This window comes from Gymnoscopelus microlampas, assembly GCF_963454915.1.
Source record: "Gymnoscopelus microlampas genome assembly, chromosome: 5".
NCBI lineage: Eukaryota > Metazoa > Chordata > Actinopteri > Myctophiformes > Myctophidae > Gymnoscopelus > Gymnoscopelus microlampas.
The window spans coordinates 27,716,834-27,734,848 of NC_139942.1; the positions used below are offsets into that span (position 1 = coordinate 27,716,834).

Genomic DNA, 18,015 nt, shown 5'->3' on the forward strand with positions numbered 1-18,015 from the left:
AAGACGACGGGCGTGTTGTATGCTTAATGTACCGCTGTATCTGTATCCAGTGGTGGGAAAAGTACTCAAATGTTTTACTTAAGTAAAAGTATCAATACTGCATTGTAGAAATACTCTGTTACAAGTAAAAGTCCTGAATTCGAAATTTACTTGAGTAAAAGTACAAAAGTATATTGGCATCGAAATGTACTAAAAGTACCAAAAGTAAATACTCATTATACAGAATGTCCCATTTCAATTGGATAAAAAACATTTGAAAATAGCACCAGACGCATTGTGAGCTTGTAGATCTGCTTTTTTCAAATGGCCGAAATGGGTAATGTATGTTTTGTAATAATAATCAAAATCGACAAAGTAACTAGTAACTTACGTTTTTTTTAAATAATTGCAGTGGAGTAAAAGTACAATATTTGCCTCTGAGGTGTAGTGAAGTAGAAGTAAAAGTAATGGAAGTTGGAAATACTCAAGTAAATTACAAATACCTCAAAATTGTAATTAAGAACAGTACTTGAGTACACGTACTAAGTTACTTTCCACCACTGGCTGTATCTCTGGCCTATTCTTTATTTGCTTTTAATCAGACGTATTCTGTCGCTGTGGTACAGCTGTTTCCACTAGAACTGTATCCTCCACCATTACACTCTGTACTGTAGTTTTGCAGTCTCTCCAGCAGCAGCACAACTATTTTAAGGACCGCCTCCTACAAAAAATAAATAAAATAAAATGCTTGACAGGCATATGAATTGACCAACCATGGACAAAGACCAGCACTACGGACAGCCCGCCAATCAGAGACAAGTCTGAGTTTTTCTCTGGCAAAAACCCAGACATGTCCAGACCAGTCCAGCTGCAGTGCCAGTCAGGGGCTTCTCGACCAGTCTGCGAGTTGCTGTTGCCCCCCTAGGATGGCAGGGGAAGAGGGGCACTCGTCTAGTGTGGGAAAATCACTTGAAAACAAGGCAAACGACTGTGAGGTCTTGACTGACTATTAAAGCCTCATTTGTCTGCACTTACAGAGGCAAAAGCATACATCATCTTTGAGTTATTGTGATCCTTGTCATGTAAATGGTTAAGGAAAATTAAAAAATATCACATGTAACGGTTTATTTGACAACGGTCACAAAGATGGTGTTGACGGTGGCAAAACATATATAGGCCTAATGGAGAGAGAGAGAGAGCTTGTATAATATATATATATAGTATGTTATATAGTCCATTTTACATCTAACTTTGTTAAAAAGCAACCATACTACCGATATATGTCAGCACATATAGCCTAAAAAACAAACAACTAACACACATGAACTGCAAACATTGGTTTTATTCATGCCAGGAAAGGCACATTCATTCGACAGTTCAATTAAACAGTTTTAGGCTATATAATTGTATATGCATCTACATTCAGGCAGTGCATATGTTAGGATTTCCATGAATAACTGCAACAATAACATTAACACATTGTTATCCACAAATGATATAGCACATTGGAGCACTGAAAGTTTCTATACGCACAATTTTAGCAGAGGACGATGTATATGTGCACCCTGCAGTCCTTTACATTAGTATGGAGCATTTTCACCAAAAGGAGACATTTTGCATCAGCAGCACTTATTGGTATTTTGTTCATATTGTCGTTTCCTTTATCGAGGCATCATAGCCAGCTCTTCTTGATTTTGTTCGTTTTTAATGACATGTCTCATCTTTCATTGCTCAACATTCGAACTCATCTCTATTTTTGTTCAAGTTGCATAAGTCCAGTCACGTTGCATCTTCTGGCAATATGCATATGTAGCATAAATGGTGAGCTTCCTTCACACGGGGAAGCTCTCCTTTGGCTGACTCATATTTGAGCTCCTGCATTAGAAATACTTTTTTTAATCCACCCATTTGCTTATAATTTGCTGCACCAGGAAAAAAAACACAAAAAAACAGTACAAGCCATGCTATCAACAGAGATCAAGGACTGTATTTGACTGTGCTTCATACTTAAAATCTCTCTTATCTCATTGTCTCATTATGAGACAAAACAACATTCATGAACGAATGTCTTTTAGTAAATACCAGGTTGAGCTTTCTCTTGTAACACTGTCTGTTAGATAAATATAGTTGACTGGAGGGTAGTAGGGGAGTATGCTCTTCATATACATTTATCACGTTCAGAGTTCTAACATCAACTGTTAATAAAACAACATGTGGTTTTATCTGCTATGGCAGTTGCTGTTACACACACTCACACACACACACACACACACACACACACACACACGTGTGTGTATATATCTATACACACACACATATATATATATACACAGTATATATAAATAAAAGAGGAAAATGCTTTACGTTTTCAGTAGGATATTTTATATTTTCAGTATTATATATATATGATATTATATTAGTGTTAATACTATATATACTGCATAGAGTAGACACAGTTAGTATTATAGGATTTAGAATTTTAAATGGCCATCTTCTAGTACTTGTGCATAGATGATCCATTGTTACTCACAATATCTGTGACCAAGCTTGATGAGGAACACAGTGTATGGGCACAAATGATTAAGTGAATGGATTATGGTTGAACAGTTTATATTTTATAATCACCTCTGCTTTGGCATAGCAACAAAGAAATGTCGGTGTGGTGAGGTTGTTACATCTAGGCATATGATTTAACTCCTCTTTGTAGCCAGTATACTGCATATATGTCAAAACAATTGCCAATTCCGCGCTACCATCCAGTCAGTATTTGGTTGTAGAATATCATTACCAACTTGTGTAACTACAATTCATATTCTGATCTTCACCATCAATATGTGCAAAATCTCATTGTATGATTCCTCTGTTGACTACATAAGTATCCCTGTGCCTTTTCATTGACAACATCTAAGATGGTAGGTTAGTGATCATTTCACAAGGGCAGGTAAGATCTGTAGCACTTTACAGAAGGTGTTATTGGATGAAAACAAGGAAACTCTCACACTATTTTATGTACGTTATGCCTTTTGCACTTTGGTTTGTCAGTGGTCCATTCTTCAGAAAGCATGTTCACACAATAATCACAAATGGACATTGTCCTGTGGACCTCCCATTACTTTGTGATTTTACAAACACCACATGATGAAGCACAGATAGTCAGATACCATGTCAAAAAGAGAAACAGAAACAAGTAGTCTCCGTTTTTGTAACTGGTCCCCTCTTCTTCACATTTTCTCTGGTAAGTTTCTCCCTGCTTCTTTATTGTAGTCCCTCTTTATCTTGAAACACCAGCAGCTGCACACATCCTGGATGTGGCTTCATCTACAGCCCTCAGCCCGGAAACAGCCTTAAGAACTTACCCGTCAAAAGGCAGGCCCTCTAATTGACTCAACCATGAAGCAAGTAACTCCTTACAGGTTATTTGTCCAAGGACTTGTGTACTCTCAGCGTCTGAATAGTGCCATTGACATTAGTGCTCTTCTCTGTGTCTATTTTGGCACTGTCCTTTTTGGACATGTCAGGCTCCCATAAGAAGAATTCATGCAGCAGGGTATTGACCATATCCGGGCACTCCATCATGACCATATGGCTCCCCTCCTCGATTACTTTCAGGAAGGCAAACAGGAGAATCTACAAAAACAAAAGTATTGTTTGTATAACACAATTGGTAGGATTAAAATGACATTATGTGACACGTCACATAAAACAGTGAATATATTTGCAGTCATCACAGTATGCTTCCCCCACTATTTTGAATTCAATATAAATGTATGAACCACCTCTTTGGTTTTACCACAAATTAAATGCAATTCCCTAAAATAAATGTAAGTCTATTACAAGTAGCTTTTGTATCAATATTGCATTTGATGATTTTTTGTATCTGTTCTGGATCCATCATGTGGTACCTCTGCCATGCGCTGGTCCTCATCCATGGGAACAAACTTGTCACACATGCCATGCACCAGCAGGATGGGCACGGTGAGCTCAGCATGGTACACCTCGTCCCCCTCGGGCCAGTACTGCCCACTCATCATGGCACGTAAAACAAATGGCGACACATTAAAGGCATTGCCCTGCTTTAGCAGCTGCTTCTCTTTGGCACCTTGACGGGCAAAACCAGCTCTGTGGACAGAGAGAGGGTTTGCATGCATTTTAGATGTCAAATATAACACTTAGGTAATTGATGCTAATGTAAAGCAATTTTTAGTGTACATTCTGCACTACTACAATGTTGTTTTGTTAGGCTTGTGGTGAGGGAAGTTACTTTGTTCTGTTCTAGATTTAAGAGTTCATTTTTACACAGTCCAGTCTCAGGTCTTACTTTAGGAAGCTCCAGGCCAGACAGGGGGACAGACAGTGAAGAACACAAGAAGGTAGCTGGAAGATAGAGCAGAGACTGGGCTCCAGAGCTGTGGGACCCCCTCCATTAATCATCACCACCTTATGGACAAGGTCAGGATATTCATGGGCCAGGAAGGTGCAGAATGACACCCTGGGAGACATAAGATGGGTTGAACATGTTAACATTTAGCATAGGAAGAATCACAATTTAGTTTTTGGTTTAAATTGAGGAGGGAAATTTTAATTGTGTTTGGAGGTTTTGGGAGCAAATCTATTATTAGCCATTACTAACTGATTATAGTGAACACAGAAATGCTTCAATTTACAAAAGTGATAAATCAATTGTGAATATGTTTAACAGAAATTCCATGTTAGACTAAAAAGACTCACCCATATGAGTGACCAATTAGAATGTTGCGTTTGCGTGCATATCTCGTAAAGATGGCGCGCAGGTCCTCTGCCAGGGCATAGAAAGTGTACGCTGCGGCGATCTGTGGGCCAGTGCTGGCCCCATGTCCCGCCAGGTCTGGCGCGATGACTTCATAGCCCAGACGGGAGAAGAAGTCCAGCTGGCTGCCCCAGATGTCCAGAGAGCCACCCACGCCATGCACGAAGAACAGCGCCACATCAGAGTGTGTGCCTTTGCAACTGGTGATCTCCCTTTTGGAGTCAATGAGCACTGTGCGCTTTGGCTTGCGACGACGGCGCCGAGGGGGTGGGGCGGGCTTCTGCTCCCCGGAGGCTGGAGGAACGGTGGGTGGTACAGGGTCAGGAGAAGACGCCAGTTCCCGGTAGTCAGCCAGCTCCACCTCCACGGTGCTGCAGGGCTCCAAGTCTCCGTCCTGACCCTGCAGGATCTCGGAGTGCAGCACGTCACCCAGGTTATCAATCACCAGCTGGCCATTGCGGTAGACGGTGATCTTCCTCTTGCAGTGCACACTGCTACCACCGGTGCTCTTATTATTGTCTTTAGAATCCTCAGGCCTGTCGTCACCCTGAGACTCACAGCTCTCCTTCCCTGACACTTGGTCTTCCGTTACTACAGGCGGACGCTCGGGAATAATATGACGCACGCGCAGGACTCGTCCGGGCTTGACTTCAACAAACTCGAAGCCATCAGAGGGTTCAGAGGAGTCCAGGGGCAAGACCAGGCTGGCAGCCTTCCCAGTTAAGCAGCACAGGATACCCTCAGCGATGCTGGTCAGCATGGTGCTCACCTGCAATGACAAAGCACAGGCAATGAGGGAAATCTGCAAACAACATGATACAGAAACACAGAAATGTCTTTTCACCAAACTTCTTTGAAATGAAACATTTCAGCTATGTATGTGTATAAAAACAAAGTCCACCACAAACACAGAATATTGACAATGTTGTGACATGATGGGAAACAATCTGCTAAAGTGTGATTATCTGCTTGACATCAGTAAAACACATTTTTAATCCTCATTGTTTCCCTTCTTGTTAGTAATCCTTTCAAAACTCTATGACAACCACAGTGTGAAAATGAACCCACTAGGGTGGTCGTCTTCATCCGCAAAGCATGTTGTCCCATCAAAATCAGAGGTAAATGCCTGAAGCCGAACAGACCTTTTTGCTGTCAATATCATTAACAAAGACTACTCAATATCAAACAACATCAATCTCCTTTCACTCACAGCGTAACTCACCTTGGTTGAAAAGCAGCTTAATCAAAATCAACCCATAGACAGACAACAATAACACAATAACCTTTCATAAGTCCATTCAGTGGCAATAGGTCTGAGTCCATTCACATTACTGATACTATCTATAAATAGCCACGTCTCTTTCCAACATGGCTAGTCTCTTTGTGTATAAATAGACTGAGTGGCACATGACTTGGTTCATTCCAGTATAATGTATATACATTACACTGTAAAGTAGCAATAGATCGGTTTGCAAAGCTCTGTGAAGACTGCTGTTACAGTATTTGTGTCCAGTCATGACTCAGGCAGGGTTTGGCACTTGGGCAAATAGTTTCATATATCTCTCTGTACTCTGATTATCACAGGGAAACAGAACAGGAAATGTCATATCTAAATTGGGAGGCATAACTTGTTTATATGCCTTGCTCATAGTTACATGCACATCCCATTAACACTGATGTACATACATTTACACCCATACTTATTATAGATTCTTAGGATGTTTAAACCACTCAACCGCTAAACATGATTAGATAAAGGCCAGGTGCAAGCTGCTAACAAAACAAACTTCAGCAGAAGACAGATGCTATAACACCACACACCAATATACAGTACCTAATACCTAGTCCTAGTATATGTACGTAAATGAAAAGATATGAAAGATTTGCTGTTTTACGTCCACCATTTAATCTATCCATTTAATATGGCAACAAATGGTGTATTTGTGCATATTCATTTGCCATTAAAAAAAGATTCCAATATAGTCCAGGCAGCAGTCAGATGTTTGGTCTCGCTGGTAGGGGGAAGACAAAGCTTTCAGTGATCCCCTCCTCCCAAATCATATATCCTCGTTGAACCCCCAGATTTATCCATAATTCAAAAAAATAAGTGGAAGAAGGCTCTAAATTATTAATACCACACTGCATCCTGCTAGTGATCTCTAACGGTTTAATTTGGGTTGTTAATTACAATAGTCACCCAGGATGAATGCCTTCCACATTACGCTGGCAGCAGTACACTGGTACTGGTGCCAGCTCCCCAGGCAAATTGTTAAAGGTTTGTTAAGGTAATGAGATGCAGAAGCAATTATTCTGCTTCGTCACAGTCAAACTCAACATCTACAACATTGTGGCCAAAGCAAGGTAATGAACGATATTCTTTATACAGATCATGGCTGGCAGTGAGGTTAAAAGGGATGAAGGCATTGATCTGGGCATTAACCTTCCTCTCCGTGAGGTGCTGCTCACTGTATCTCCACATCGCCTACACAGGGGAGTCCATTAATGTCTTAAAAGGGCTAAATGATCAGTGATGGAAAGAGGCCAGGAACTACGAAAAAAGAAGAGACAGAAACAGACAGAAAAAGAAAGGGAGAATACAAAAGAGAGGGGAAGACATGATGGGATGAGGGATAGGGGGAGGGAGAGAGATGATGATGGGTGAGGGTTGTGGGAGGAAGAAACATGATGGGGTGAGGGTTGGGGTGGATTCTGGTAGCGGTCATATGGTCAGTGCATCATTATCCTGTTTCAACAAGGGGCTGAGTTGTAATCAACATGGAGAGAAAACCAGAAGCCTATGTCGCACACACCCTGCCAGGTGCCAGTGTCTTGTCAGTCTACAAGACATTCAGCATGAAAGCATAAAATCACATAAAACTGCGAACTAAACAAAAAAGTGCTTGAAACTATGATGAAATGTATGTAACACTCCGGATTTGACTGTGTATACAAAACAGCCATAATGTTGTGTTCCACAGCCATCACACTGCAGTGAAATACATAAAAGGTTTAACCTATGTACAGTAGGTTCAACTCGTATATAGGCCTATTTTATGTACGTATAGGCCTATATGTCGGCTTATATACTGTACATGTGTATTGAATGGGCAGAGGGACTGCTAAGCAAGGTCTCTAGGAGTGTTATGGAATTGCTAGAATGCCAATCTGTTAAATATAATTTCTGTTGTATCTAATTGTATTTGGACAGTAGCGTGTTTTACTTCACAGCATTTTCCATAATAAGGTGCACAGTAATGCACATCAAGCCAGTCTATCCTTGCTTCAATGTTTGGATGATTCTGACCTAGCTACGCACACCACATGACCATGAACATTACTGCAGGTTCTGCTCATCAAAACAACATCTCTCTTCCCTCTCTAAATGGGATTTGAATATATACAAATATACCAGAATTCCCTCACCTCAAAGTCAAGTTGTTCTAATGTAATTCAGCCATTTTATTTTCTGGCCTGCAATGCAGAATTAGGTTGATAAGCTGGGCTTCAAGTAGCCTATAGCCCACATTTGGTACACAGTGTGCAGTGCTGCTCTACATTTCCACCTGCAAGGCCTACACTGTTTTGCACAGCGTTGTAGTGTAGTAGGCCTATGGCAAATGCAGATACACATTTTAAGAGCTGAACTGCCCATGCAATAACTGTGCAAAATGTACTTTACATTACAGAGGATTCCTCCATTCATATTTTGCAGATAATGGTATTTTGCAGGTGATGGTGGTACTGGCTTTGATTTAAAACATCTATTGGGGTAGCCTATGTCACTTTTTATGACAGATAGAATAGCTAACTATTTTGTTTACCCTAGCATTCCAATTGCATAAAGATTAAACAATTTAACAAATTAGGAATTCAAGATAAACAGGTTATCTACCATTTGGTAAAAATGTAGAGCTATAAAGGCAGGGGTAATTGGACTGCAAGAACAAGGTCGATGCATTATCAAATTACATGTCTAATAATTTGATATTCTGAAGACAAAAACTACTCATGCATCTTTCATGCATTGTTTACCTGTGCTGATGCATAATGGCTAGATCAAGCTCATAAACAACAAAATGACAGCGAAATCGATTCCTTACCTGCAAGGTTGTTGTCGTTTATGGGCGAGTAGAGATGTGCATCAAATATTCCACAGTCAAGGGCCGCTGAAACTGCATTGAGAAAAATGTTGCATTTGCTGCAACACAGCAACAGCGTAGGCTCCGTTTTACGCTAGATGGGGTGGTAATTACTGGCTGTTAATTAGCATCATTAGATTGAAAATAAAACGTGAAGCAAGGCTTGAATTTATATTAAAACACCAGTGCACTACTTGCATTTAAATAAAATCATCCCACTGGCTACAAACATGCATTCCTCTCCATCAGCATGCACTGTTATTGCGCATCCTAGTGAGATTGTCCCCAACCCTTTTGCCCTTGTATCTGCATCCACAGTGTTCTCCTGTCTGCTGAGTGGCAATGAAGATGACCAATAGAGGACCAATCGAGGACAAGCAGGGGCCAATAGGAGAGTCTTGTATCCCTGTTGCTAAGGCTGAGAGATGAACGTCTCTCTCTCTCTCTCTCTCTCTCTCTCTCCCCGCGCGCGCGCGTGCGTGTGTGCGTGTGCGTGCGCGGAAAAATGTAGGTACTCTGTAGTTGGCCTAACCCGCCATGCAGGCTCAATTTTTTTATTAATACAAAAAAAAAGTTGTTTTGTTTGGTTAAAAAGTGAAGGCTCTATAGGCTACTCTGATGTTTGTTCAGTAACATGGGTCTCCCTGTCTCTCCAGCTCTTTAGTAAACAGAAAATACATTTTCCAATGCCAATTTCACCCAATCAGGAGAGAGAACCCATTTATGTTATAATGGCATTGGGAACGGTAGCAGGTGGTCAAGACTGGTCTTTCAGAATTCTCTTCCTACTCTAATTACAATATGTTACTAATCCGTGATTATTATTCTTAATTCTTAATTACATGACATGTAATGAAAATGTATTAAAATCTTTTGAAAATAGCCGATCTACAAGCTCACAGTTGCATCGCGACCCATTGTGAGCTTGGCTATTTTCAAATAGTCGAAGTAGCTTATAGTTAGTATGAGGCTGAACTGAAGTGGTTCATTTATATTTTGTAATAATAATAAATACAAATCTACAACTAACTAAAGTTTTCAAATAATTGTAGTGGAGTAAATGTATAATTGCCTCTGGGATGTGGAGTAGTATTGCAAACTGGAAATACTTAAGTAAAGTAAAAAAAATACCTAAAAATTGTACTAAGTACAGTAGGCCTACTTGAGTAATAATGTACTTACTTTACACCACTGCTCGCAGAGTGATAATGTACATGTAGGTATATATTAAATAATTGGACCCAGTAAAAGAGAAATAAAACCATAATGTGGAACTTTTCTCCTCTGTGTGTACTAGAGATCATAATAGATATATTATAACCATAGAGTTAACCCATAAGAGCTCGCCTGCTGCGTTTCAGTAAAGAGCGATTCTATTGGCCGACATTTCCGAGCCAATCACAATGCCTCATGTATTGAGGGTGCCTGGGAAATCCTGTGACTTTCATGCTGTGTCCATGGCAGTGATATTTTTTGTAAATACACCTTTTTAAAAATAAATCAAATCCAAAATGAATGTTATACGGAATTCTCTACTGCGATTACGTGGAGTGACACCTTTAAGCAGGTAATTATATCAATCGAATCGCATGTTAGAAAGGCTAGCAATGTATGTGGCTAGCCGGCTAGCCTAAGATGCTATGCTAAGTTACCAAAGAGACCCATCTAGTGTGTGTGTGTGTGTGTGTGTGTGTGTGTGTGTGTGTGTGTGTGTGTGTGTGTGTGTGTGTGTGTGTGTGTGTGTGTGTGTGTGTGTGTGTGTGTGTGTGTGTGTGTGTGTGTGTGTGTGTGTGTGTGTGTGTGTGTGAATGAGAATGATGTAAATGCAACATTCTCTTTCAAAGCCTTGCCTGTGTTGTCAAAACAGAGTTTTACATACAGACTGCTGTTGAGCTATTAAGCATAGCAACTAATACTATTTATATATGCCATGTTCTCTCATCAGCACTGTTACTCAAAACGGTGGTGCTTCCCACCATAGACTTCTCAACAGCTGGGTTCTATCCAGAGCTGCCCCAGAACCTCAGATTTCCAGATGTGCACCACTCCTGTCGCAGACTGAGCGTACAGGGGTGTTCCAGCAGCTTCCATGGCACTACCAACAGGTACGGACGAAGAAGAGAGGCACAGAGTACCAGCCCAAGAACATCAAACGGATCAGGACCCATGGCTGGGTCAAAAGACTCAGTACCAAGGGAGGCATCGAGGTCCTTCTGCGCCGCATGTTGAAGGGAAGAAAATCTCTCTCGCACTGAGAGTGCCAAATGGGAATTACCTTTTCTCTGTTGATCCTCTTAAGACTTGGCAATGAAAACAGAAATACTGGCTGTGGAGGTATTCACCAACCTGGCCAAAAATGTATTATTATAATTTCAGTGGCATTTGATTTCTTGTAGGATACTGTATGTCAAGTAAAATAAGCTTGCAAAGTTGTCCTTGTGTCTCAGCTGTTTTTGAATAAAGATCCCACTTCTATTTCATTTAAAGGGAAAATTGTTAATTCATCTGTTGTTAATCAGTTGTAATAAGAAGATATTTTCCAAAGTTAGAATATTAATATAAGTCAATGTCATGTTTGAGTCAAACAGACTATGTCATGGAACTTTATGACATTTAATGCAAGGTTCAAGGTGTTTATACATAGCCTACACATAAAATAATGTCTATAGCAAAAGACTCAGAATACAATGTGGTAGCACTCACCAACAAAATAAAAAGACATGGACAGTGCCTCAATTTCACCAATGTATTTATGTTTTAGTCTGTAGCAGCATTTTATGCTGGGTGGATAAGAATAAGAGAAAAAAAGGTATAATAGTAGTAAAGTATATATATATATATATATATATATATATATACACACACACACACACACACACACACACACACACACACACACACACACACACACACACGGAAATAATAAAACTAATTTCACCCACCTTTTACACCTGTAAACCTGTGATGTGACAGTAAAGATGATTCTGCTTCTGAAAGCCACACCATTTTATCAACAACTGCTGGATTTTCTCTTGAAGACACCTTAACTTCAGTCTGTAGCACCCACACCTGGGTATTAAATAAAGAATGGAATTGGATTGTTTCTAGGCCAGAGTGAGACAGTGGAGGTGGTAACAGGACAGTGGGCACCTCTGTGTTAAATTGGCTATTTTTCCCAAAAGGTTTAAAACATGAAATATCTGGAAAATGTTTTAAGTAAACTATTCATGATTAGAACATGCTTAAACATTAGACAATTAACGTCTAATATTTCTACAATTGATACAAAACCTGTATTTTGAGTCATTTTGGGGCATAGACATGAAGTTGAATGATAAAATGAAGTCTGATAATGTACCGTCCATGTTCACATTATATACTTCACATTACTGAGGACCATTTTTGAAATATTTCAATTTTTAACATTTTGAAAAAATAGCCAATTATACATCGAGGTGCCCAGATGTCCCTAAGTGCCCACCTATCCTGTATCCGTGGAGATTACTACAGTCCGGGTAACCGGACCTTTTTAGGATGACAGTAGGAAGAGGTTTCCATGCTTTGGATAAGCCCCGCCCCCTCCGTGTATTGGAGGGTTGGCCTTTACTTGCTCGCCAATGAGCAGTCTTCCTGGACGTGTTTACCAGTCATCAACCAATGGTGTCGTTGGATCAGCTGAAGGTTACCGCCCACATTCAGGGTTGCCATGTCCGCTTTTTATAAGCAACTTGTGGCTTGTAAATATTAGTAGTTGCGTTTTTTTGGCTTGTTTTTAAGTGTTGTTGATTTTTTTAATTACATTTTTTTTGTTATTGATTTAACAGTCCTCAAACATGTGCATGTCAAATTAATGTATGACCGGACACCCCAGATCCCACCCCAAATATATTCCAAATCTTATTTCATTTTTTCTTTTCAAGGTCTTTTAAAATAAAATAGCCGATCTACAAGCTCACAACGCGTCATGAATGCAATGCATTGTGAGCTTGTAGATCGGCTATTTTCAAATAGCCATTGTACTACGCATAGGTTTAAAGTGCTCATGTAGCCTAGTCGCTTCTTTTGGGCTTGTTTTAGGCCTTAGGCCTAAAAACTTATTCTTATTTCTTTCACACAATCTGGCAACTCTGCCCACACGGACGAACAACAAAGATGGAGTAGATGTGGAAGAGGAGCATCAAGACAGAGAGAGGAAAGAACCTTGAGCATTTGTGGCAACTAATTGGACGATTTAACGAGCTGCGATGACAGTGTTTTTGAGTGATAAGAGAATGTGATAAATATCAAACGAATATCTGGAGCATTTATTGTTACAAACCCAAGAATCGGAATTGGTAAACAACGCATTTTTTGGACGACAACGTTTAGCTAGTAGCGGCGAGCCGTTAGCGACCGTTCCTTTCAGCTCTCATTACTTTACCAAGGAGCTTAACCAAGATCAATATGGATAAGGTAATGTATAATTGGCTATTACTATATAATATGGAAGTTTCTTCTAATCATCGGTACGTTTTGTAGTAAGCAGTAATGGCTTTCTTTCCTGTGGCAGTGGTGGTTAACTGCTAACTGCTGGTTTGTTTACATTTATTAAAGCCGGTGGTGGAAGAAGTACTCTGATATTTTACTTAAGTAAAAGTAACAATACCACAATATACAAATACTCTTGTTACAAGTAAAAGGCCTGTGTTCAAAATGTTACTTGAGTAAAAGTACAAAGGTATTGGCATCAAAATGTACTTAAAGTACCAAAAGTGCTAAAATGTTTGAAAATAGCAGATCTACAAGCTCACAAAGCTTGTAGATTGGCTATTTTCAATTAGCTTAGGTATAAAATGGGGCTGGGAAGTGGTTAATGTTCTATAATATAATCACTTATGTCTGCAAAGTAACTACTAACTAGTTACTAAAGTTTTCAAATAATTGTAGTGGAGTTAAAGTACAATCCTTGCCTCTGAGATGTAGTGGAGTAGAAGTAAAAGTATTGAAAATTCGAAGTTAAGTAAAGAATACCTCAAATTGTACTTACTTAGCTACAAGTACATTGATTAAAGCCATGTGTCCGTTCACACACTCTGGGATAATCACTTGCGTGTTATGTGCATTTATGAAGTGGGGGAGAGGGTTTGCATTATGTCTTCTTGACTCCTATATTGCTGTCATTAGCGCCTGTTAAATACACCTTTTATTTATCACTTAACGTACATGATCAAGTTTAGTGGACCGAGCTGTTGACGTTCCTTGTCATTAACAGGCAGATTTCTTGAGAGGGCTACCTGTCTACAACAAAAGCAACTTCAGCAGATTCCACGCAGACTCTGTGTGTAAAGCTTCGGTAAGTGTTCTTGTGTTTCCAAAGTTACATCTTGATGTAGGCTGTGGGCCTGTGCCTGGAATGATTCGAGGCAACTTAGCAAATAATAAAGAAAATGCAAGAAAAGTAAATACATTACATGTAAAATGACTTTTTTTTTGCCCAGACAAATGACAAATGCCTCAAAAAGTTATTGTCAACCCCCTGTGAGTCACAATTATATCTGTCTTGACCCCAACTAACCCCCACCCCCTTTCTTTTTTTGTTTGTTTCATTATTTATTTATGTAGAATCGCCGGCCATCAGTGTATCTTCCAACTCGGGATTATCCTTCAGAACAGAGTAAGTGTCTCAAGGTTGAGGATGTTATAAGGCAGGTGAGCTACATTAAATCATCTTGGTGAAGCAAGAAACTGGAGTATAATGCCACAATGGCAAAAACAATAACTCATTCTGTGACCCTGTTAAGGGTCTCAATGTCACAGATATTATGTCACTTTGTCATTGTAATTTCTCTCGACATCTTATCCCTGAGTGTAGGTGTACACATTATATGATCCGTTAACTCTGGGGTAAATAGGGCAATAAGCTGCAGCCTTCCCTCTTTGTCTGCCCTTTTTCATTGCTCAGTAAATGTTCTGAGATTGTTAGTTAGTCGCTCTGGATAAGAGCGTCCACTAAATGCCTAAATTGTAATCTGATTAATCGATCTGTTAATGTTTTTGTGTTTCTCCTCAGTTATAGTCACAGAGAAGACAAACATCTTATTGCGATATCTTCATCAGCAATGGGATAAGAAGGTAAAGGACTTCTTCTCATTGGATGTCATGTAAAATGTTGTACACAAATAATTAAGTTAAAATTGGTAATTTTTCCCCATTGAATTTATTTCTGCATAGATTAGAGATATCATTATAATAGATTAGTGTGAGTATTGACTCTTTTTCAATGGTTTAGTATACGTTTAAAAATGTTAGTTTCCATAATTGCATTAATGTCATTACAAGTACGTTGGACATGAGGCCTGTTGCATTCTGTTTGATTGTACAGATGACAACCACTGCTTTTACAATTGAACATCGTTCTGATTTTTGACCCTCAGAATGCAGCCAAAAAGCGAGAACAGGAGCAGGCTGAAGGAGAGAATGCCGCACCTCCACGAAAGATTGCCAGGACTGATAGTCGGGAGCTGAATGAGGACTCGTAGAGCACTCATCCAACAAAGACGGACTAACACACTGACATGCGCACACACAGGCAACAGGCACGCTCACTCCTTAACTCAAACGCAGATGCAGAATATATGTTTGCAAAGCAGAAGCCTTGACACGAAGCACATGAGGAAAGATACTGTAATGCAGGCGGTGTAGAACACTGCTGCTATGACTCAACAATGAATTCAGTGAAGAAGACATGTTCGTATCATCTTAAGCCTAATTTATAGTATACTCTTTTGGTGAGCAACACTGTTGTACAATGAAGTATAAATTGGGCTTTAACCACATGAACCCTAGCATCCCTATTCTGGGCATGTCATAATAGGTGAACATTCAGCAGAAATAGGCAAACATTTGGCAAAAATATCAGACCTACAAGCTTGCAACACTATTTCTAGCGAGGAGATTTGATGTAGTGGGGAAATAAGAAGGGGGCCCATTACAGGCCCCTGGGCGACCCTGTTCAAAAAAATATATATAGGTTTTAAATGGTTAATGTCACAATTATAATTTCTGCCTTAGCAGACATTTCTTTCTTTAATCTACAGTCCATACTTTTTGTGCACATCTCTCACATTCACTTTCAGTAGAGAGTTCCTGCCTTTCCTGATGCAGCAAACCCTGACCACACATCTGCTTAAGCATCCGTACTTTGTAATTTCTGTAACTTGGCATGGGTAATGAACATACACCAAAAATGCCTACATTTTCACTCCTATCTGGTTTACATTGATTTGTTCTCAAACATGTTTTTTTTTTCATGTACGTTCAGTGCTCCTTAGTGCTGTTGAGCGGTCTACAGGTATATTAATTCATACAGGCACTCAAGATATGCATGTTTTATGTTAAGTCCATGTAATTAAGTTGCATGCCACCTTATTGTGGTTTACTCTCCATTAGGAGTTTTTTGGTTTTGAAATGTGATGACATGCATTTACGTGGTGGTCATTGCGATCCCTTCTTAGATCACCCAGCATGAAGTTGTCCTCATGGAAATGAAAATGCCAAGATGTCAACTCCATTGATGTAATTAGGAACTCAGGTTATTGTTGTGGACTGTGTTGTGCTATAAGACTTACGTCCCAAAGGAAATGTTATGTTCTCTCCCTTCAGTTGAGTGATCGATGAGTTAATGCCTTAAAGTGAAAGTGAGTGTTTTTTGACCACATCATAGAGTGCTCCATTGGTTTACGGTGTGAAGAAATGTATATGATCTTAATTTGTGTGGATCTAGCGTCTCCTTCAACTTAGGACACATTTAGGCCAATACAGACTTACCAGATGATGCAAAATGTTTTTGTATGACCTATCTATTTTGTAGCAATATAAAGCATGATGTTGAATGCTTTGCGTGCATCAGTTCTGCAGTGCTTGCATCTCCTGAAGTGCAAGGCTGTCACATCCAATATTGTGTAAAAATAAGTTTGCTGTGTGGAGATGCTCACTAGACTGGTGAGACTGACTGGTGACAGTAGTAGCTATATTGGAACTCATTTGGTGAACATGTAGTTCAATTGTGCAAACTTGTCATAAATGTGCCATTCAAATTTGTTTGAATTAGTCATCCAGATAAGGCATGATGTTTAATGAGGACAAGCACATTTGTGTTTATTTGATGGATGGCTGCCGCTGGAACATGGGGAAAAAACGGAGTCTCTCTTTCTGCTGCTACTTGTGAAGTTGGTGAATTTTATTCACAATAACTTTCCAAAGTTTGTATATTTGTACAGTATGTAAGGTTTGCTTGTTCTGGCCCTTTATCAGGTGATATTGCATCAAGGACATCCTCTGAGGCAGCCATATTTTATTTTAAAGGCTCTCTAATCTGGTTTTGGCATCGCTTCACTCATTGAAGTCTGTCTGCAATTTGAGGCATCAAATGTTGCACATATGGGGGAAAAAAGAACCTGGCAAACTGAGCAGGTTCAGTCAGTATAGAGATAGACCATATACACAGGGTTCGATTTGCTCGCGGTTATGGGGGAGGAATTAGGAATTACGCTTTCTTCATCCCCCCCTCTGTTCATTAATTGATTTTGTGTTGGTCAGACTTAAATACATGGATTTATGTTTGGGAAATGTAGACTGATGTTTGATATTTATGTTTGATTATATCACAATTTAAAGTCCCACTGTGTAACATTCATTTTAGTAGTCTTTGGTGACACCTCTCGTAGCTCCGTTGTCATTACAGCGTTTGTCTACATCAAGTACTGCACAAAAAGGAATGCTGTAGGGTCCTAACGCCTGAGGTGGAACGCAACAAGTTGTCAGAAGAATACATACATAAATACACTTCCAGTGCCTCTGTCATTTTGGCGTGAGTGTCTGGGGCAAACACTGGCTGGTGGTTTATATGCTTTAGAGAAGTTGTCAAAAAACTAATGTATGTGTAATCGTTATTGAAAAATTGGACCAGTGAAAGACCCTAAAAATAGCTTTTGTTTAACTGAAAAAGTTACACCGTATGACTAACACAGTCATAGACAGTATGACTAACAAAGTTGTTAAAATGTGCGGTATGTTAACTATATTCACCCTGGCAGCCCTTTTATTTAAAAAATGGGTAAAATGGCAGAAGAA

At 39.6% G+C, this 18,015-nt stretch overlaps 3 protein-coding genes across 4 annotated transcripts; 2 read left to right on the forward strand and 1 right to left on the reverse strand.

The window, feature by feature from the left end:
• Positions 1-2,384: 2,384 nt before the first annotated feature.
• On the reverse strand, positions 2,385-9,024 carry abhd8a (abhydrolase domain containing 8a). Of its 2 annotated transcripts, none has more exons than XM_084057838.1 (5): positions 8,866-9,024; positions 4,708-5,534; positions 4,298-4,468; positions 3,882-4,098; positions 2,385-3,606 (listed from the first exon to the last, which is right to left on the reverse strand). In XM_084057838.1, the coding sequence occupies exons 2-5, from the start codon at positions 5,523-5,525 to the stop codon at positions 3,394-3,396; spliced, it is 1,419 nt and encodes a 472-aa protein (XP_083913964.1). In that variant the 5' UTR covers positions 5,526-5,534; positions 8,866-9,024; the 3' UTR covers positions 2,385-3,393. The 2 variants fall into 2 exon arrangements, with proteins under 2 accessions (XP_083913964.1, XP_083913965.1); XM_084057839.1 differs by lacking the exon at positions 8,866-9,024 and adding an exon at positions 5,988-6,057.
• Positions 9,025-10,321: 1,297 nt separating this feature from the next.
• Positions 10,322-11,337, forward strand: mrpl34 (mitochondrial ribosomal protein L34). Its single transcript, XM_084057039.1, has 2 exons — positions 10,322-10,471; positions 10,850-11,337. The coding sequence occupies exons 1-2, from the start codon at positions 10,416-10,418 to the stop codon at positions 11,157-11,159; spliced, it is 366 nt and encodes a 121-aa protein (XP_083913165.1). The 5' UTR covers positions 10,322-10,415; the 3' UTR covers positions 11,160-11,337.
• A 1,709-nt stretch (positions 11,338-13,046) lies between these two features.
• Positions 13,047-16,775, forward strand: LOC311045467 (DET1- and DDB1-associated protein 1-like). Its single transcript, XM_084057343.1, has 5 exons — positions 13,047-13,356; positions 14,156-14,236; positions 14,506-14,557; positions 14,954-15,015; positions 15,318-16,775. Exons 1-5 carry the CDS (start codon positions 13,348-13,350, stop codon positions 15,420-15,422), a joined length of 309 nt encoding a protein of 102 aa, XP_083913469.1. The 5' UTR covers positions 13,047-13,347; the 3' UTR covers positions 15,423-16,775.
• Positions 16,776-18,015: the final 1,240 nt, after the last annotated feature.